We start from the raw sequence: 22,157 nt of genomic DNA, 5'->3' as shown, positions 1-22,157 counted from the left end.
CTTACGTTCTCGTGGGTCTACTCTAAGTATGACTAATGGTGGCTACAGCACATTTCTCCCATTTGGGTGGATGCTTCCCTGATTTTGTGTCTTGTGCAAACTGTTGCATTTGCTTTGGGTTGTGCTTTGTGTGAAATCCACTGACCAGGCCATTCCTCAGAGGAGTGTCCCTCCTACTTCTCAAAGATGTTTCTCAGGTGCAACTTTCCCCAACCTGATGCCCTCTGGGTGTGCTGGACTGCAACCCCCTTCAGCACCAGCCAGCATGGTGGTAGGAAGTCAGTACTGATGGCAGCTGTAGTCCAGAACCTCTGGAGGGCACCAGTTTAAGGAAGGCTGCATCATGTCTTTCAGCGAAACCCCTCTGACACTGCACTCCAAATTTGCTTTGAATTTAACTTTTGGTAAAATGTTGCAGGCAGTACTGGCAACTGTGAACTAGGGCAATGGGTTTCACATTCTTAGCAAATGCCATTTTGGCAATGTATGGACCACCTTTTGCCCAGAACCACTCAGTGCCCATTATCCCTCAGCCCCTTCCCACCTGTGACAACAACCTTGCTTCGACCCAGAGCAAATCTCTTGGACTGCAAAAAGCATCAGCAAAGCTGGGGGAAGTGTTCTGCACTCTTCTCCTCTGCTAACAAGATTTATGAGCACAATGAAACAAAGGAAAGTGCACCATGTATCAAAGTCACACGGACCTGCAGTCAAGCCCCATAAATAATGCTGGGAGTTCGTTACTACTATGTTTAACAAGTCACAAATTTTCTTGCCTTACACAGAGGCTGTCTTGCTCGTGCAACTATCCAAAGACTGATGAAGGGTTACTACAGCTCTGTCATGTTGTAGTAACCTTCTCTTCTAGCCCTTGTAGACAGGCTCTGACCCACAGGACTTCAGAGGAGCTCAGATTTAAGCAAAAAGCGTAGGCTGATAGATTAAGAGACTGAAGTATTAGATGTCTGATCAGGGGAGCCAGCATATGATCAGGTGGCTGCCAATCTGATACCCAACCAAATTCAGTGTGCTGATACTAATATATATGTTCCTATACATTCCAGGACCAGGTGACTCAAAAGATTGCCTCATTTGTTAGACACCAATTAGATTACTGCTGACTGCGAGAATTTCTCTTGCAAGGTTCAAGAATCTCAAAAGTCCACTCTGCAATTACTTGGAGCAGGGCTTTTAGTGTGGCTGCCCCTGTTCTGTGGAATAGCATTCCTATGAAGATGTGACAGGTACCCACTCTCTGCAGTATCTGGAAGAGAGTTTTTGTTCCAACTGGCTTTCCCAGCTGGATAAATGGGAAAGTGTTTATTTTCTATTGTTTTTATTTTGTTTTGTTTTGTGTGCTGATTCTTCTAGCTGTTTTTAGTGTGTACAATGTCTTGAGAAATGTGTCTGGAAGGTGAATAATAATAATAATGGTAGTAGTAGCAGATGGAGCTGAGACTGACTTTTTGCTTACTCTATTAAGCTTCTGTGGTTCTGGTGTGCTAGCATTTTTCCCACTTGCAATTCCCAGAAACTGGAATTCAGGGGCATCTTGCCTCCAGCAGTTAGAAGTAGAACACAGCCATTGGTACTAGTAGCCTTTGATAGCCTTCTCCTCTCTTTGAATTTGCCTAATCCCCTTTTAAAGCCAGCCAAACTGGTGGCCCTCACTGTTTCCTTTAGGAGTGAGTTCCATAGTTTAACTATGCATTGTGAAGAATGACTTACTCTTGCCTGTCTTGAATCTTCCAGCATTCAGCTTCATTGGATGTCCCTGAATTCTACTGTTATTATGAGAGGGAGAAAAACTTTTCTCTATCCATTTTTCTGCACTATGCATAATTTTATATGCCTCTGTCATGTCCTCCCCTTACTCATCTTTTTTGCTGAACTTAAAAGCCACAAATGTTGTAACCTTTCCTCACAAGGAACTTGCTCCAGACATGATTACCAGGCACTGCCAAGCCTCAAGGTGAAGTCATGGCTGTAAGATCTTACATTTGAATGAGTCTTTTTTTTTTTTAATGTGATTACAGGGAACATTAACATGCTGACAGTATAAAAGAAACTTTTAAACTCTGCCCCTCCTTTTATATAAGCCACATCTATAAAAAGTACATTAAAAATTGGCCCAATCACTGTAATATCACTTATACCACCTCCCATTTAAGTAAGACTGTTTCAAGTCCTTGGTTAAGAAAGACCAGGCCTATATTTATAAACGCCCACTGCAATAATCCTCCTGGAAGAGATTGCCCAAGCCTGTGCAGTCATTAAAAAGAAAAATCCACCTCAGATGGGGGAAATGACATCAGTGATGGGGGTTCCTGGCTCTCGTATCTTCTCTATGGAACAGCAGGCAAACCCAGCACTGATCATAGATTTGTGGAGTTGGAAGGGACCCTGAGGGTCATCTAGTCCAACTCATGGGTGAGTTCAACTCATGGGTGTAGCTAGGGAGCAGGGGGCAGATAACTCACCTCCCAAAAAAAAAAAACATAAAGCCTGCCCCCCTAAAATAAATCCATGACCCAACTCCCTGCAATGCAGGAATCATATCTGAAGAATTCATGATAGGTGCCCATCCAGCCTCTGCTAAAAAAGGAGTGTCCATTGCTTTCCAAGGCAGCTGTTCCACTATCAAACAGCTCTTTGTGTCAGAAAGTTCTTCCTAAAGTTTAGTCGGAATATCCTTTCTTGCCTTCTGAATTCATTGGTTCCTACCCTGTGAAGCAGGACGCGGGTGGCGCTGTGGGTAAAACCTCAGTGCCTAGGACTTGCCGATCGTATGGTCGGCGGTTCGAATCCCCGCGGCAGGGTGAGCTCCCGTCGTTCGGTCCCAGCTCCTGCCCACCTAGCAGTTCGAAAGCACCCCTAAGTGCAAGTAGATAAATAGGTACCGCTTTATAGCGGGAAGGTAAACGGCGTTTCTGTGTGTTGCGCTGGTGCTGGCTCGCCAGAGCAGCTTCGTCACACTGGCCACGTGACCCAGAAGTGTCTCCGGACAGCGCTGTCCCCTGGTTCTCTTAAGTGAGATGGGCGCACAACCCTAGAGTTGGACATGACTGGCCCGTATGGGAAGGGGTACCTTTACCTTTACTTACCCTGTGAAGCAACAGAAAACAAGCTTGGTAGGATAAAAGTTACCAGACCAGGTCTGACCTGAAGTCTCCAGGTTTGCCAGGTGGCAGATGAATCTCCAGATGGTTGAAAGTGTTTTTAATCATCGTCAACAACAATAAAAACAACAAGATTGTGCATGCAGTTTGCAAACTTCAGTCCCTCAGATGCAAGCTGAAAATTATAGCGGTGATATTCCTGGTGGTCTGATGCCCTCCACTTCCCTTTCCCAATTAATCTCCGTCTTCAGGGCGCTCCAGTAACATCATCAGGGATTGCTCCCAGGTCTCAGATTTGTGCCCTGAAATCTGAGGTTCTGGGATGCTTCTTACCTGGCAGTCCTAAGTAGGAGACATTGGCCCTCTCCCACATATTCAGAGACCATCCAGGCAGCATTTTTATTGTGCATTTGTTTATTTAAATGTTTATAATCTTTATTTTCATATCGTATATTGCAACTACACCATCTAAGAACCCAATACAACCATTAGAAGAATAAGAACATCAGACATATCAATAAAAGCTGATTGGGGTGTTATTGTTTTGTTTGGATTATGTATTTTGTTTTTTATCTTATCTTTTTTGTTTTGAACTGCCCTGAGATCTATGGATGATGGGCAGTATACAAAGTTTGATGATGATGATGATGATGTTTGCTAAACTATGCATTTTAATTATGTTTAATTGCATTTTTTAAATTGATATTATTCTTGTTATGTCACTGCGCACTTTTATTTGTTTCTGAACCACCATGGTGTTTCTTCCTAAAATGAAAGGCTGTATATGAAATCTTTTTAATAATTTCTCTGCGTGATAAGAGTTTTGGCTCAAATCTCCATATGCCTGTGTGCATTCAAAACGTTGGGTTACATCCAATGTTCATTCTACTCAGAGTGAACTAATTGAAATCAATGGACATGGCAAATTTTAGTTTACTGATTTCTGAGTAACCCAAAATGCCATTATAGCTCCTAAAAAGCTGTCCTCCATTCAAACTCTTCTTCTTTCCTAGCTCTGCTCCTTTCAGAAACCTTTTGGAGGAGAGGCAGAGAAACTGAACAAAAGCCGACCAAGTTACCCATGACAGCACTCGCTCCCCGCAAAACCCAGTCTCAGGAAGTGGCCTTATTCCACCCCAGCGCTATGCCCTAGTGGAGGGTATTTTGCTACGAATGATGAAATCCCCAACTTAGTTCAGACAGAAGATGTGTCTTCTCCCTCCTTCCTGCCTCCGCCCCACACCCCTCGCATGAAACGGTCCCCTGATCAAAGCTGCGGGAATGACTGGCACACAGTAATGAATACCCATCCATCCTGAGCTGAGAAAAAGGGGCCCGCATCGAAGGCATGGCCTTTTCTTCGCAAGAGGTTTTCCCAGCTTGAAACTCCACTGTCTGTCAACTCCAATGATATGGCTGGCACTGGGGCTCTTTCCACTGTATTGCATTCTTTTATGTTTGTGAGAGTGGGGGTCGGAGAAGAAATTCTGAAGAAAGAACTGAAATGAAACTTTTAATACTGTAACATTACAGAAGCCAGTGGAGGGCCCAGGGTGAGGATACAGCAGCATGAGAATAAAAGGGGGGAAGTGGGGTGGGGAGAAAAGAATGAGATTAATAATATGAAAACACACATGCACCAAACAGAAAAACTCTGTATTATAGTCAGAAACTTCTGGAGCATGGCAGGGAGAATCTTGCTCACAACGCCACATATTTAGAAGCTGCAGGCAGGCTGAAGATTACATTTTTCCTTCTAAGCTCTGTAGCAACAAGAGGAAAGACAGGGGGAAAATATTTGAGGAAGCTTTCCTCGCTCTATCACTGTTACACATAAAATAAGAAGAGACTGCAGGATGATGCCAGTGACCCATCTACTCCAGCATCCTGTTCTCAGAGTGGCCAACCAGATGCCTGTGGGAATCCCGCAAGCAGGATCTGAGCTGAACAGCACTTTCCCTTCCTGAGGTTTCCAGCAACTGGTATTCAGAAGCACCCATCATGGACCGAAGCCATTGATAACCTTCTCCTGCATGATTCTCTCTAATCTTTTAAAACCAGTGCTTTTTTTCCAGGGGATACTCAAGGGTTCACAGTACTGGCACCTCTCTTTTTTTGGTTAAAAAGTGTGGCACTTACTGTAACAGCTTCATGGTGAGTACTGGCACCTCTTTTTCTAGTAAAAAAAAAAGCACTGTTTAAAACCATCCAATTTAGAGACCACAACTGCCTCCTGTTCGAGCAAGTTCCATAGTTTAACTATGCGCTGCATAAAGAACTTTATTTTATCTGTCCTGATTCTTCCAACATTCAGCTTCACTGGATGTCCACAAGTTCTAATGTTATTGGGGGGGGACTTTTATTATCCTCTTTATCCATGCCATGCATAACTTTGTCAACTTCTATCATGTCACCACTTACTCAACATAGGAACAGAGGAAGCTGCCTTATACCAAATCTGAACATTCATCCATCTAGCTCAGTATGCTCTATGCATTCCAGTGTTTTGGCAAAGAACATTGCCAGCCCTAACTGGAGATGCCAGAAATTGAACCTGGGACCTTCTGCATGCAAAGCAGATACTTTTCCACTGAGCCACAACCCTTTCCCAACAGCCCTCCACTCCTCTGTCACATTCCGGAACCTGGACGTCACCATTTCATTCCGCATGCTAGGACTGGCATCACCTGTAGATCCAGCAGCCAGGACAAATATGCTATCCATCCAAAGGAAGGGCTGATGTCGGGAATAAGTGGATCTTTGTGCCAAATTCAGTGGGTCACTCCTTATGTTCTTAAGCAATGCAGGAACCACTCACTAGAAATTTTAAATCCCTCCTTTTTTTTTGTCTTTCAAAAAGAGAGGGGAGAGACAGAAGCTACACAGGAGATAGTGTGAAATCCATCTGTTCTTTTTATCTCCTCCTCCTCCTTTTGAATGAGGCTTTCTTCTTCCTTAATTTGATCCATGTTGCTATCAGCAAAAAGAGCACTGAAAAGCCATACACCACATTCAGCCAAAAGCAGATAATGGAGAAAAACTCATAGCCGGAAGAATTTCATACGCCGGTGATCCGATCTATCCTTTTCTTTTTGAAATGGAGAGTGGCTACTTGAGAACAATGCAAAGAACCTGATTCTATAGACTCACCTGACTACAGGTGAACATTTACCCTAACTGGAGGGCATTTTGCACACCAGATAGCATCCTCTTCCGTTATTTAGAAAAATGAGGCTGGGTTTGGTTTTTTTAAAAAATAAATAAGAAGTATAGTATCTGATTGGCAGGCCAGCCTGAGAATAAATAAATTTGTCATTCTTTCAGGGTAGGTGGTGGGGGGAAAGCAGATATGAAGTTGTGAATCAACATAGCGTCCCTTTTCAAATGCAACGCTAAATGATGGTTTAGCATTACATGACTGAGCTTCAGGCTTGAATGATTTCTCCTCCCCTCCCCTCTGCTTCTACTTTTAAACTAACCACAGCTCCCCATTTTGTCCAAGTATGGGAGAACACCATGGTTTACAACCCTGACTTGTTCAATAACCATAGTTCAGACTAACCATTTCCCAAGATTGGACATTACAGGGAACCATAGTTAGTTTAAAACTAGAAGTGGATGCTTCTAGTCTTCTCCTCTTGCAGCTGTGGCAGAGGAAGGCAATGCGAAGTGTGCATGTTACACACCTAGGGTTACTTCAGAGATGGCACGGGGGAAAGATCACCAAAGAGTTGTTGTTCTGTATGCTCCAAAGGCAAGTGCTTAAGAACACTGATAACACAAGGGGCTTAAGTTTCAAGACAATGGTATTCAGGTTCTGTTACCCACAATGGAACTTCAAGGGGAAAAACTTAACTTACTCCAAAAGAAGTTACTGGAGCACTCCAAATCATTTGTTTGTGTATGTACACAGAAACTAGTAGATCTAGCTGAAAGATTTGAATAGATCATTGCAATGCCTAATCATTCGTATTTTCTAAAATTACTGTACAGTGGTACCTCAGGTTACATACGCTTCAGGTTACAGACTCCACTAACCCAGAAGTAGTACTTTGCTTCAGGATGCAAATAGAACTTTTCTTCAGGATGAAAACAGAAATCGTGCTCCGGCAGCGTGGAGGCAGTTGGATGCCCTATTAGCTAAAGTGGTGCTTCAGGTTAAGAACAGTTTCAGGTTAAGAACGGATCTCCAGAACGAATTGAGTTCTTAACCCGAGATACCACTGTATAAGCTTAGAAGGTAATATTAATCATATTAGAAGGGGGCATGGCTGTGAGGGGGTATGGCTGTGGCTATCTTTAAGGGATCTGACACTTCTGAATTTGCCACTGTGCTACTGGGAAGAACCAACTACTGAGTTCTACAAGGGCAAGGCAGACACTAAGAAGGAGGAAGATGACATCTGCTACTATACCCTAGACTGGAAAAAGGCAGGTGTGAGCCGGTCAAGGGCAGAATGAGACCAGTGAGGGAGTGGCCCATCAGGACTTACAGACTAGCCTCCAATGCCTAAAATGGTTTGAGGGGCAGAATATCAGTTTTGCAAATTAATAATAATAATAATAATAATAATAATGCATCCCTTGGCTCTAAGGGTCTAGTCACTGAAAATAGGCACCCTAAGATGACAAGAGCATGGCTTCCAGTTTCAATTTTGAATTATAGCTACCCACAGGCCTAGGTGAGAATTGGTGCCAGAATCCCCATGTTGCATGCAGTTTGTCTCACTTGCTTGAGCTATCTAGTGCCATTTGTTCCATAAGCAGCACCCACACCTATATGTCCTGGGGTATGCACAGTTTGGAGAGGTGGGTGGCCTTTGCCTTTCAGCCAGAAGACTGAACAGATGGTCTTCTTTGACTGCTCTTGCATTTATGGTGCTGAGTTGGGGAACCTCTAATTACCATAAATATTTTGTACAGTTTAAAGCTGGTAGGGGGGAGATAGGTCACAGAAGGATTTTCCTCCCTTTTTGGTGTGACCAAGATTGGACAAAAATAGATGTTCCCAGTTCACAGAAGAGCTCTCTCTGCTCTCCACCCAAACCAAAATGAGCTTGTCACCCCTTCGGCATGTCATTTGTCATCAAGCGGTGTATAATTATAATGGACTTTATTGACATTGTAACTATGAGTGCACAGGTGGTATTCATTTTCAGCACTTTAATTGAAGACAATGAAAGATCTTGTAATACGGAGCCGACATGGTGGATTAATCAGACTAGACCTCAGCTTTCAATAGCCATGACCTTCAGGTCATAAAATTACCGATCAGGAGTTTAAAAAAAAAATTATGATACAGAAGTGGAATACTATTGATTTCTTTTATTTTTAAACATAGAGCAAATGGAAAGATGAACTGGCTTGCTTAGTTTTCATGAGGATCCAAGGAGTAAAGCGCCTTGATGGATACTAATAAGAGGTGCAAATATAAATTGTAATCCTTGTGTCAAATATTGCACACAGAAGCAAGATTTGCACAGGAATCTACCACTTAACCCAAACTGCCATACCCTAGCCTTGAAGAATGAACACACTCGCTTGGAATTCAACTCAATTTCAGTGAAGCTGATTTCATATAAACGGGTTTAGGTGTAGGGCAGGGACAGCCCAGAAGCTGAATAAGGCCCTTGCTATAGGCCATGACCTCTCCCTAAGCCACACCCTCACTAGCCCTGTTTTGCATCCTCCTTGAGTGTCAGGACTCTGCTCTTGAATAAATCTATGTTGGCCATCATTATCTCCACCTTGGACCTGGCTCCTTAATATTAGCATCGGAATTGTCTCAAAGAACATGATTCTGGGGCCATGGAACTGAGGGGAAATAATGGAGAATAACAAATCATACAACCTGCAATGCTGCTTTATGATCTGTTCATGATTCAGTGTTCCTTGGGGGGTCAGGAGGCAAGCCATCCAGTAAAGCTAAAAGTTGGAAGACTTAGGAGAGACAATAAGTCCTTCTTCACATAGCACATGGGATTTGCTACCACAAGTAGTATTGATGGCCACCAACTTGGATGGCTTTAAAAAAGGGTTAGACAAATTCATGAGAGATAAGGCTTTCAATAACTGCTAACCACAGTGGCTGTGTTCTACCTCCACTGTCAGAGGCAACTGGCCTCTGAACACCAGCCACTAGGAAGCGCAGGTTTGTGTGTTGGGTGGGCAGCAGTGCTGTTCTGCTAATGGCCTACTTGTGGGCTTCCCAGAAGCATCCAGTTTAAGCACTGTCATGGGAGGACTTTGGTCTTTCAAATTTCAGAGGCGCCCTGTGCGAGGTCAAAATTTTGCACCTCCCCCACTTCCTTTCTCCTCAGTTCACAACATCATAGTTGTGATGCCCTGCAGCACTCCCTAGGCCTGATGCCACTGCAACTGAACTGGTTGTACTGCTTTAAATCGTCTTCTGTCACTGTGAGAACAGGATGCAGGACTGATGGGTCTTTGCTGTGATCCAGCTGCAGGGCTTTTCTTAATTGAATAGATTATGCCTGGACCAGTCAGCATCTCTTACCTAAGATCTAGAAAAGGCTGTGTCTCTAAAGAGGTTTACAGTTCTGCAGCAACGTGGACAGAGATTTCATTGTCCTTGTCAAAGGCCCATTTTTTGTCATCAGCTGCACTGAAGAGACAACAGACAGTCTGACTGCTGTTTTACTGGAAAACCAAGTACCCTCTCTTACTGCGGCCCCTATCTCTCATCCATTGTCTTTGAATCTCCCTGCCTTTCTGAGGCACCCTGGCCCATTCAATTTACAAGTTGCAATGCTTTTATTCCTCTGGTTACATTCACTTCTTCGTCCTGTCTGCTTCCAACTGGAGAAATTAATCTGAATGACTGTGAAAAAGGACCTAAGCTGTTGGTTCATGAAATCATTTCCGGAGTAGGGGGCTGCTATGCCAGACCCCTTCTGGGATGTCTCTGTCCACCACGGTGAGAAGGACAATTCCAGTCACTGCCAGTTCAGGAAGTGGAAGAAAAGTAAAGACAAGGCTGAAACAAATGTAAAAGAGGTAGCAACAGAGACAGTGGCCATGTGCTCTATTTTACAGATGACACTTTCTATTTGTAGCCCATTCTAAAAATTAGAAGAGCCTGGCTGCTGGATCAGTCCAAAAGCCCAGCTCTCCAGTATCATCTTCCCACAGTGGCCAACCAGATGCCCCAATGGGAAGTCCTCAAGCAGAACCCACTAAGGATGGGGCAGGTTTTAGTCCAGAAACATCTGGAGGATACCAAATTGGCTACCCCTACTGAAACTCATTTCACAAAGAGAGCTAGGAAGGGAGGCAAACACATCAGAACTGCTCCAGTCGGATCCCAACACCACTGCAACATCAAGTGAAATGTTAGCTCAGAAGGGCCAAACACCATGAGAACCTAAGAAGAGCCTGTTTGCCAGCTTATGTCTTCCAACATCCTCTTCTCACAGTGGTCTGGAAAGCAGGGTATGAGTGCTTTGCCACTTGTGATTTGCAGCAACTGGTATTCAAAGACATAGGCTGTGTCCATATCATATATTTAAAGCACATTCTACTCCCATGCAAAGAACCCAAGGAAGTGTCATTTGTTAAGGGTGCTGGGAATTGTAGCTCTATGGTATGTGCATAGCCATATTGCTTCCGATTCCCTTAAGAACTGTATGAAGGAAGAGCAAGGCCCATTAGCAGTTAGCACCAGGACAACAGACTCAGCAGGCCCACAGGTCTCTTGGTCACAGTCCTCCCAGCTGTAGAGATATATAATTCTATTCTTCTAAATGTTCGCCAATAAGTATGTAAACCAGCATATGCAAAAGTGGAGCACACCTGTGTTCTTTTTTCTTTTTTGGTGTGGCCTCCCTAGGAACAGGAGTAGGAGAATCCTCTTGATGCTCAGCAAGCAAGCATGCTTGACCCAGAAGGAAACTTTTATGGGAATCAGAAAGTACCATATGACATGTTCCAGCCTATTATAAGGAAACCTGACTGCTGGACAAGCAAGGGAGAGATTTCACAACAGTTTACAAAAAAGAAGCTGTTGCATCTCAGTAGTAGAGCATATGCTTTGCATGCAGAAAGTCCCAGGTTCAGTCCCCAGCAACTCCAAGTGGGACAGAGAAAGATCTGTATCTGAAATCCTGGAGAGCCACTGCCAATCAGAGTAGGCAATACTGAGCTAGATGGGCAAGTGACCTGATATGGTATAAGACAGCTTTCTATACTCCTAGAGAGAAAAAGAGAACATGACCATACACAAACCACATGGAGGACAAAGCTATCAATGGCTACTAGCCATTGTGGCTATACTCTGCTTCCAGGGAGGCTAAATGCTTCTGAAAACCAGTTGATGGAAACCACAGGGGGGGAGAGTGCTATTGTACTCAGGTTCTATCTGAGGGCTTCCCATAGGCATCTGGTTAACCACTAGAACAGAATGCTGAACTAGATGGGCCATTGGCCTGATCCAGCAGGCACTTCTTATGTTCTTACAAAAAAGGAAGGAAAGCCTCAAAATGATACTGAAAAGTATATGAAATATTAGTCTGTTCTACATGGATTCCCAGTGCTCCCCCATCCCCAAAAGACCAGTTTTGGCCTCTGGGTGTACTTATTGTCCCAGCCTGGTCATGATGCTGCAGAGATATAGTACCACACTCTTTTAAACTTATTATATGTATAATATACATATTTTTGCATGTAATTTTTAGTACGATTTTGCATATTAGTCACACATTTTTTAAAAATACAAGAGATCGCCTGTGAGCAAAGCTTGAGTGGGTCTAAACAGCTAAATTCTGCATTCAAATCCGTTTGAAACAGATTCCCTCTCCGTCCTTGCAACCAACTGTATTATCTGTATCTGCTGCTCAATAACCTCCAGATAACCTTAACGCTCTTTACCTTTGTGGACAGGAGATCATCCATCCTAAATGTCGTGGCTTTTTGTTTCCAGGAGCTGCAGTGAGTTAAACATCTATTTAAAAAATGTGTTACCTGTGTCAGAATATGGCTGCCATGTTGAGCCCTGAGCGTTTGACACCTGGTGTGTTTGGGGGAGGAGGCAGATGTTTTCTGATAGCGTTTCTGTTGCCGCTGCATCGAGAACTACGCCAGCCGTGACCTCTGTGCACTCACCCTTGACTTCTTTATCAAGTCCAAGACACACACAATGTCTCGCCTCCATAGCTGTTCATATTCATCAGGGGCTGGTAGTTCTGACAAGTCAATGCTATTGTGGGGGAAGATTTAAAAGAGAGAAGAGGAGGGGGGATCACTTTCATGCCATTGTTGTCACATTTAAAGCGGGGGAGAGCAGGCACAATTTTCTTCCTGCATCAGAGATGCTGTTTCCGTGATGAGGAGGGCAAAGTCTCTCTGGCCATACAGCTGATCAGGGGAGCCAAGCATGGCGTGCGCTGAAGCAAGAATGGGTTTTCTGGAAAAGCTGGTTATGACGACGTGTCGAGAGCCAGACGGCCTTTTCATAACTGGCTTTCAACAGAAATTCATTTATTCAAATGAAAACCACACCAAGGCAGCAAGCAGCTGGCAAGTGTGTGCGCTCATTTCAATTCTAGGTGTTTGGCTGGTGCGGGAATAGGACTGGAAGAATGGCTGGGTACAAACCATACATTTAGAGCACATTGCTTTTTGCCCAAAGAATCCTGAGAACTGTAATTTGCTAAGGGTGCTGGGAATTATAGCTCTTTGCGGGGGTATGCTATAGTTCCCAGGATTCTTTGGAAAGAAATAATGTGCTTTAAGCATATGGTACGTATGAAGCCACCATTTCTACTTATGACTGAAAATATTTGGAGGCCTGAGGCAGAAAATCCAAATAGCACACCACACTCCAATGGTGGTTTGAAAATATATTAATAAACTGATAATTTGCTACCCCCTCCTGGTGCTGCCACCTCAAGTGGACTCCATCATCATACTCAAGTGGGGCGAACCCTAAGCATTTCTGAGCTAACTGTAAAACAATGCTTATATTTTGGTTACATTTTTATAAACTGGAAAGCGCCATAATCTATTCTGTTCATAATCTGTTCTGTAAGCAAAAGGTCCCAGGTTAAATCCTCTACATCTCCAGAAAGGGCTGGGAGAGTCCCCTGTCTGAAACCCTGGCAGCACTGCTGCTAGTCAGTGTAGACAATACTGAGCTAGATGAAACAGTGGACTGACTCAGTATAAGTTTGCTTTTAAAGGGTACATTTTGACTTTTATACCTCACCCTTCTCCTTCTCTCAAAAGCCACCATCTGTTTAGCCCTGGCATAGGCAAACTTGGCCCTCCAGCTGTTTTGGGACTACAACTCCCATGATCCCTAGCTAACAGGACCAGTGGTCAGGGATGATGGGAATTGTAGTCCCAAAACATCTGGAGGGCCGAGTTTGCCTTTGACTGCTTTAGGCCCTCTGGCGAATGAATGTGGAGGAAAAGGGTTGTCACCAATATTAGTTCTACTCAGAATAGACACACTAGCATTAACTGACATGGCTAAGATAGGTTCGTTAACTTTAGTAGGTCTACTCTAAGTAAAAAGCATTTCACTTAGCAAAGATTCCAACTGAGAAAATCTTTTGAGTTTGGAACTTCGTTTACATCTGTCCTCTCACCACCCTTCAATTGGATATTATATTTGAAACACTCATCCAGTCAAAAACATGTATTGCCAGAGAACAGAAATATCTTGGATAAGCTTGAGGTTCAACTATTTAAGCACATAAACCCACAGAAAATTCTACTCTGAGTAAAACTTAGTTGGATTTATCCCAAAGGGATAAATTGTCATGTTCAAAACATGACAAATATTTGGCTCCGCAAGCTTTCAGCTTCAAAACTAGTTTTGTTAAATCATACTACAGTATTTCTTTCCATTTATAGACCATCCATCAACAGTCCTAGGGCTGATCACAACAACAAACACATACCCAACAAATTAAAATTAAAATTCAAAATCACAACAACCTAAATAAGAAGCCAAACCAAGTTTTATTATTGTTTATAACCCATGGCCATTACAATGTGTAAAACACAGAAAAGGGTCATCAATCCAGTAACACAGGTATAAACCCTGAAAATAAGCAGGATTTGAAACATTCGTTTAGTTAAAAGCTCCCCTGGATATTTAGCACTGATCTGACTCAGGAAGAGTTTGTGCAGAGTAATCACTGAATAACCTTATCTTCTAGTCAATGAAGTTTTCACCCACTCACACACCCTCTTGATCAAAGGAAAAACAGTTCCCCATAACAATCCCCCAACCACGTGGAAGCCTCTCTCCCTTTGCAAGTCTGCTTTCTGCTACTGGCCCTTTAAGGAGCTGGCACGAGGAACACGAGGCAACCGTTGCGAAATATTTGCCAGCTGGCGCGCCTGCGGGCTGAGAGCTGATGCGTTTTCCCGCCCAAACTGTCGTGGCTGTTTTTGTGTAACGGGACACGATTGCAGAGAGAGGCAGTGCAGGAGAGCAACTCCTTTATATATATATATATATATACACTTTGCATGAGGAAAGAGTGTTGTTTATTCAAAACATACATATAAGCCCCATTGTCTGCCAAAAAGAAAGGAAAAAAGAACAAAGCCTAGAGTGTATTATTATTTTTTTCATTTATGAATTGTTTCCTATAAAACATCCTGCAGCGATTTAACAATAAGACTGTACAAACTGAAACACATGAAAGGCTAATAAAAATAGCACATGCCCTGTCCCCTATTGTAAACGTCTGAGGGAAACATACACTTTTTCTCTCTCTCTGAAGAGGTCAGGGGTATGTACGTAGTTTCCCCCTTTCTGTTTTTTTCAGACCTCTTGTGATTATTGTTACCTCAGAATCACAAATACCCTTGGTTGTTAACAGAATATTAAGACAAATACACATACACAGCTGTAGTCAGTGCTAGTGCTACTCAAGAGTAGACCCATCAGAATTGCTACGGACCTCTTGGACTGGGGTTTTGTTGGGGGATTTTGTTGCTGCTATTGATATTTTTGTATATTTATTTTTGGATCTTTTGTTTTATGTGCACATTATTCAATTTGGTTGTGTTCTTTTTGATGCGTTTTATTTATTGTTTAGTTTTATTGTATTTGTAATTATCTAAATATTTTCATGTTGTCAGTTGCCTTGAGTATGGCTTTAACAATGGAAAAGTGGCATACAAATAGTATCTTAACACCTTTATGTAAATTCTGAGGCAGCAAATAAATGATGTAAATAAATAAATTCACAAATACACTTGGGGTATACAAATTTAGCCTCCACCTTTTTCATTTAATCTTAAATATATCCAAGGTCAAGCTCTGAATGGTGCTGTGACTCTTGACTGCCTTTCCTCACAGACACTTGAAATGGGCATCTGTGATTAGTACCTCATAATTCTATTTCTGTGAAGGATTTACCTCAGGAGTCTCCATTTTGTCAGTCTTGGTACACAGAGATCATTACTTAAACCTACCTGTGTTGGATAGGTAGCTGTTGTTCTCATATACCCTTTTTCATATACTTTTCATTTTCTCAGCAAAAATGACAATTTTAATCCCTCATCATAAGCTCAAACAATATTTTCTTCCTCAGACACAGTGACTTCTTGCTCGCTCTACCCTAGTTTTGGCCCACTCTATATTTAATAATCTGGAATAATCCAGAGAATCTCTCTTCCCACTGAGCTTTTTTTGCTCAAGGTACAAACAATGATAATGTAGTAGTAGAAATAATAATAATAATAATAATAATAATAATAATAATAATAATATCCTAGTTTCCCCTGATTAGCATGCCTACTTCATCTAGCAATCATTGATGAGGTGAACAGCCCTTCAGCAAATCTCATTGTGTGAATATAATACAGGGTGAAAACAGTGTTAAGAAATGCCCAATCCACATTTTGGCTGAAAAATTCTATACCCACCCATTGGGAAGTAAGCATCATTGAGTTAAATTACTTTCAAGTAGACTATAGGATTGTACTGTAAACTGTCTTTACAATGTAGCATCCCCATTTCCATCTTTTCTTAACTATACTGTACTCTGTATTTGGGAAGGGGGGGTTCCATTCCTTCTAGGATTGCCATATGTCCTCTTTTTCCAGGACACGTCCTCTTTTTCATGGGTATGTAAAATGAAAGTCGTTACTGTATAGCGATCCATAATTAAAAGTAGAAGTCAACAAATGTGTCCTTTTTTTGCTCTTCAGAATATGGCACCTTACTTCTTCCTCCATTAAACTGGCCCTCACAAAATTGGCCAGCAAAGTCATGACTTCTTTAGTCCATCCCTTTTACATCCCCCATTTGTCTTAGTGCTTACTGAAAAAGGATCTATGAATAGATTTCTGTTTTCAGTTAAAAGCAGTTGCAACATACTCTACTGGCAGTTATTCCGCTCAATTAAATAGGGTGTATTGGGGTGCAGTTTTATGTCTAACCATATGTGTAACCATTCTTAATGCCCTCACAATTCCCAGAGTTCCTTGCAGGGCACAATGGCCATTTACTGATTTAGGTTGGCAAGATAAGACAATATCCGTACTTTCAATTTAAACTGATTTAATTGTCACACTTTTATGCACAGTATCCTGGTAATTGCAGTTTTCTGAAGGCTAGTGAACTTCTAACAGAGAAACAGCTTTTGCAGTTGAGTAATACAGCATGCTGAGGGGAAACACTGAACCCCCCATTAAGATATACTCTTGAGTTCCTGTTGATTTTGGTGTCACAGTTTGGCTTATTATCTTGGAAGTGCTGGCAACAAGCAGCTTCATACCTACGACTTTTAAATCTCATTATATCCATCTTGAGATGCAGAAGATGCTTAACCCTCCTTTAGTGATTCCACACTATTTAATATTACAATTCAGATGTATCCACCAGTAACACTTTACATATTTTAAAAACTTTGTCTTTTAAATGCCTCTTTGAGGTAATCTGATTCAGTCATTAAAAAAAAAGCCCACTAATCCATTTTCAATGGGCAATGAATTATTTAACACTGTATTTGAGGGAAGAATATACTATTGATAGTTGCCTAGGAGGCATAATTGGGCTGCATCTTGCTGCCTAAGACAGCTGGAAGTTTCTGTTTCTTTCCAAGTTAGAATTTTTAAATATGGAAATAGGGCACCTTAACTTTCGAAGGATCTATAGGAAAAAATAACTAGAAGTTAAAAGGGAAGACTTTCAGAATATATTAGCTGGATACACTTTATCCATGTTTAAAAAATAATAATAATCAAAAGTTGTGAAATAACCACAGTTCTGTTTGTTATGTATTATCTCCAGACAGCATTCATATATTTTCACTTATCTAAGATATGCCAGAGATGGCCTGATGAATGAAAAGTAAAAAAGAAAGCCCAACAAAACACAACTCTGATCTCTGTCAGTGAATATGAGTACAGTCCAAGGAAAACAGATTTGAGAACTGACATTACAAAGGGCTTTTAGGCACACTGTCAGTGTACTGATTGTGACTCCTTTTTGATGCCAGTATGTGTGAGGCTTGGAAGTTTTGAACATCCCACAAAAAGTCATTTTTACTTTACAATCTGGGTTTTAAAATGAATGTTTTACAATATACCAGAAAGTCACTAAGGAACCACAACACTTTTTGGCTTCTTGGTGCTGCAGACTTATGGCAGACAATTTTTGGAATTCAGCTTTTGTTAACTCCTAAAAACCCTTTTACTGTTTTTATTGGTTTCTGCTGTTCATTTTTTTGAAAAAAATATATTCTTGCTGCTGCCATCAGTAGTTCCTTAATCTTTTTTATCTTTTTAGAAATACTGAATGCCAGGAGAATAAACATAAAGGAATAGGCTGAGTGGGTGGTGCTAGTGATAGGGTGGGGGTGGACAAATGCCTTCCCCCAAAATTCCCTGTACAGTGTCTGTGCACTGTCTGAATTAGAAATATAGAATGTCAACAGAATGTCAACTGTTTCAAAATGTCTAAGTTTGTAATAAATTCAAAGAGCTGCTGTAGGCTAGTCCAGAGGCTTGGGCTAGAGTGCATTTAGGGAGGGGGGCTTTTGAGTCTTTCTCTTTGAGAAACATAAATTCTTCAGGCACATGGAACCAATTGCAAAGTTCTTTGGATATTGGGCATAGCTTCTTGCTGTGGTAATTTTAACTTTTCTTGAAATGGAATTTGATTTTTTTTTTAAAAAGCAGCAGAAGCAGATAGTTTCTTTAATACATATAATTTATAACATTTTTGCCCCATCCTACCTCCTGGGAGTTCAGAACTGTGGACAGTGGGTGTCTTTATCTTGTTTTCATTTAACATTTAAATGTTGACTAGGTTGGTAAGAGACTGTGGTTTACTCATTTAGCTTCATGCTATAACTGAAGATTTGACCCCAGACTTTTCTAATCTCAAGTCCAATAGTCCATGCACAACAGAAGCTGGATTGTTTTACACAAAATTGAACAATAGGGCAAGATGAGAGCTGATGGATAGAAAAATGACGTAGGGGCCAAAGCTGATGCAATGCTCTTCCCTCATGGGATAGTATCCACCAAGAATATCCACAGATAAAAAGCATCAAAGTAGTCATGTGAAATCCATATAGTTATTACTGTTCTGTATTTACTACTTTTGCACATCTTGAAATCTGTTCAGAAACTGCCACACACATATCATGTCTATCATGAGCCAATTTCAAGCATGCAAAAGTGCCAACATGATCTGAAAGGGTTACATTTTAAAAAGCAAAATTAAATTTAAAAATGTAATTTTTTTCATCATCTGATCCAATAAAAGAACATAAGTGTTTTTGACAAGTTGAAACAGTTTTGTTATCTATGTTTGGCCATTGCAGCAAAGAAGTCATCCAGAAAGCAGGTGCTGTATATCAAATTAGCTTTTTAAAGAAAATGGCTTCTCTGCAGAATGCTCTAGTGATTTGTTTTGATTTTGCTCTCTTTAAAAGCTCTAACATACTTTTCTATAGTTTCAGATAAAAAGAATGGCCTACTCGGTTCCAACACAAAATTTTGTAGCCATTTCAGATGTGCATCCAAATCTTGCTCGTCCTGTAGGTCTTGGTGACATAAGTCTTTTTTGTTCTCCAGTGAAACTGTATATCACTATATTATATTACTGCAAAATTATGTAATTGGTTTGTCTTTATATACTCACAGCATTGGCATAATTATTAGGCACAAAGTATGTTAGCTTCTCTTTGTGTACCCTCAGAAAGTGAAAACTGATACTTCTGTTGACCACAGAGTGTGGATGCCACAACTATTGATGTTGACTGGACAGTTCATTGACTGAAGTATCAGAGACTTCTTTGTATTTTCTTTAAATAGATGTTGTGTTGATAATTTCTACAGAGTCTGCATTATAGTATCACAATACATTGGAAATGTATTCTTTTGGACTATGGACACCAGATTGGAAGCTGTGAGCGTTACTCACATGGATAGTCCCATTCATGCACAGCTTCCCTTGACTTCCCTTGAGCATTTGAAAAAAATGATAATTGAGGCAAAAATTTCCATCTCTGTCTGTTGTTTCTTAACTATTAAATGCATGTCAGTGTTCCAGAGAGAGCAAGGATTTGTAAGGATACTTGTGTATGTGCATATCTCCGTGTACTCTGACATTAACAAGCACACATTGCACCTTTCAATCAGATCTGCTCAGAGTTGAGCCCCAAGGCATTTTGCCCCTATAACTTCTGCATTATAACTTCCTAGAACTCATTATGATCATTGACAGGTGAACCTGCTTATAATCTGGATTCCATATTAAAAATGAAGGTTGAATATCCAAACTGCCCGTTACATTCAAAGATCTTCAGCCTGGTTCTATACTGCAACCGTTAAAGCAGCTAAAGCTATGCTGCTTTCTCCTATTTGTGATTAGTAAGCTGTAGTATCTCTTGTGCTGCCTGTGTGCACTCACATGCTGATAGCTGTTACATTACAAGCGTTGCCAATGGCCTTGCGTTCCACATCAGTTCAAGTCCACACCCTCCTTCAAAGCCCCCGGCATGGCACAGCTGCATCATGCAGGAGTTGCTGACACTGGTACATTTGTACCAACATCTCTAGCTGCCCAATTCACATAGCAGAATCAACTCACAGGACCAGATCAAAGGGATAAGGCAGGAATGGGGAACCTGTAGCCCTTCAGAAGTTGTTGGACTCCAGTTCCCATCAGCCCCAGACAGTGCAGCTAATGGAAATTGATGTTAGGAGCCATAGTATAACAATATTTGGAGTGCCACATGTTTCCCATTCCTGGGATAAGGTGCTATCTTCACCTGGTACAGTAATGATGCTGAGACAATGGCACTGGATCCCATACTTCAATGTTTGCATTGTGGAGGTTTAGCAAGACTTAGCAAAACTAAAAAATGTTGCATACAGAATATGGGTGGCAACTACGTACAACACATTGAAAATGTATACTGTATATAGCTTTATTGTTTTATATTTATACTCTTCTCTCATTCATTTTTTATATAGTAAAAAGAAGTATTATTTTGCAGATGGCTGTACTTGTGCGGGTCCTAAACCTCAGAACAAGACATTTAGTCTGCAGTCGTAAACATGCTAATCTGGGAGAAGTAAGCCTCACTAAACTAAATGAGGCTTACTTCTGAGTTGACATATTTAGGATTGTCATGTTAGTCTCATTACATTCAATGTGGATTACTCTCTCAAGGAAATGTGTGTAGGATTGCAGCCTAAGGATTATTAAGTATTTTAGGGACCAACAACAGAGTGTTTTGGGCCTGAAACTCAGATGGCTTACTTAAAGTCCTGACAGGGGCAAGAGAAATATATTTGTATCTCCCAGGACTTTACTGTTCATCCTAACACAAATGGCACACATACTACCGTATTGTGAACTCTTTGATGATTTTAACATAAAATAAGAGTAGTAATTTCCTCCTATCAAAAGTTAAAGAATGTATTACAAGGCCATAGATTTCTTCAAGGGATGTTTCTTTGGCACTGAATTGAAAGCACATGAAATATTCTCTTGTGGGGTGGATGTATTTGGCCAAAAGATTTTATTTAGTGTACAGCATTGAGAGTATCAATGTATGTACCAAGCAAGAATTTAATTGTAGTTTTATTTGATAAACAAATAATGCTTTCAATCTGGAAAAGAAATATGGTTTATTTAATGTCAGACATTAAGTAATTCATATTGAAGGAAGCTAGTAGTAGACTTTATAGTATGTGACTTTATACATGTGAATCAGGAAGTTTTAAACATTTGACGTTTTATTATGTTTTTATATTCTGCTAGAGAAACCCAGCCAGATGGGTGGGGTATAAATAATAAAATTATTATCATTATTATTATTATTTATAAAATAACTAGCTCCGATAAAATCAATTCTACAACATTATTTCAAATAATATTATATATAACTGAAGCACTATGTCACTGTTTTAAGTTATGTGAATGCCAAAGGTCAAAATGAAGATGAAGATATAGAGTAAAAATAACGAGTTTGGAAAGTGTCAGCAGAAAATCCTGACAAATGGACACAGAAGTTTATTTTCTCCTTTTGATTGGATAAACGGTATGACTAAAATATCTCAGAATTAAGGATATCTAAAAGAGGTTTAGGAATATTTCTCAAGCTTTTAATTTGGAATTATGGAATTTCACTTTGTTAAAAGAGTCAAATAATGTTGTAAATATAAATTTTAAGAAGACTTTGAAATAAATACTATTGTAAGCAGAGTCTTAGAACATATTTGGGATTCCAAGAACCAGCTCTCTATTATCAGCAGAATTATACACAAGATATTCTGCCATTTAATTAAATTACTGTGAGTTAGGAAATGAAACATTTTGAATGCGAATTAATAGAATGCACTTTAAGAAAGCTTTCAAAGACCTGAGGGAATTATATTTCATTGCAAACATACCCTGAGTCAACTTATCCAGATAAATGCTGGAATAGTTTTCTTGCCCCATCTAGTGACTGAAAGGCACATAGAAATCTGCAAGCCTATTTTTCAACAGGTGTTTTGTTCATTCTGTTTTCCCGAAACCCAATTCAATAATGT

At 40.8% G+C, this 22,157-nt stretch overlaps 1 protein-coding gene and 1 long non-coding RNA gene across 16 annotated transcripts in view; one reads left to right on the top strand and one right to left on the bottom strand.

The window, feature by feature from the left end:
- Window positions 1–3,589: 3,589 nt before the first annotated feature.
- LOC310831032 lies at window positions 3,590–16,121 on the bottom strand. Of its 4 annotated transcripts, none has more exons than XR_014557732.1 (3): window positions 14,327–14,390; window positions 12,099–12,333; window positions 3,590–4,882 (listed from the first exon to the last, which is right to left on the bottom strand). It is a non-coding gene; the product is annotated as an uncharacterized lncRNA (long non-coding RNA). The 4 variants fall into 4 exon arrangements; XR_014557733.1 differs by lacking the exon at window positions 14,327–14,390 and adding an exon at window positions 14,291–14,308; XR_014557730.1 differs by lacking the exon at window positions 14,327–14,390 and adding an exon at window positions 16,026–16,121 and having other exon boundaries at window positions 3,950–4,882.
- The window catches only part of MEIOB (meiosis specific with OB-fold), a 22,233-nt gene continuing 14,492 nt past the window's right edge, over window positions 14,417–22,157 (top strand). Inside the window, exons 1-3 of one of the 12 annotated variants that reach the window (XM_083710954.1) lie at window positions 14,638–14,705; window positions 16,688–16,749; window positions 19,067–19,150. In XM_083710954.1, coding sequence (XP_083567080.1) covers window positions 19,082–19,150 — 69 coding nt within the window. In that variant the 5' untranslated portion in view covers window positions 14,638–14,705; window positions 16,688–16,749; window positions 19,067–19,081. Of the gene's footprint in view, window positions 14,542–14,590; window positions 14,885–15,716; window positions 15,799–16,098; window positions 16,750–17,461; window positions 17,602–19,066; window positions 19,151–22,157 lie in introns of those variants that run through there. The other 11 variants (XM_083710947.1, XM_083710943.1, XM_083710946.1 and 8 more) reach the window with 11 other exon arrangements.

Source organism: Podarcis gaigeae (genome assembly GCF_964106915.1).
Source record: "Podarcis gaigeae genome assembly, chromosome: 14".
Taxonomy (NCBI): domain Eukaryota; kingdom Metazoa; phylum Chordata; class Lepidosauria; order Squamata; family Lacertidae; genus Podarcis; species Podarcis gaigeae.
This window is presented reverse-complemented; position numbering and strand designations above follow the sequence as displayed.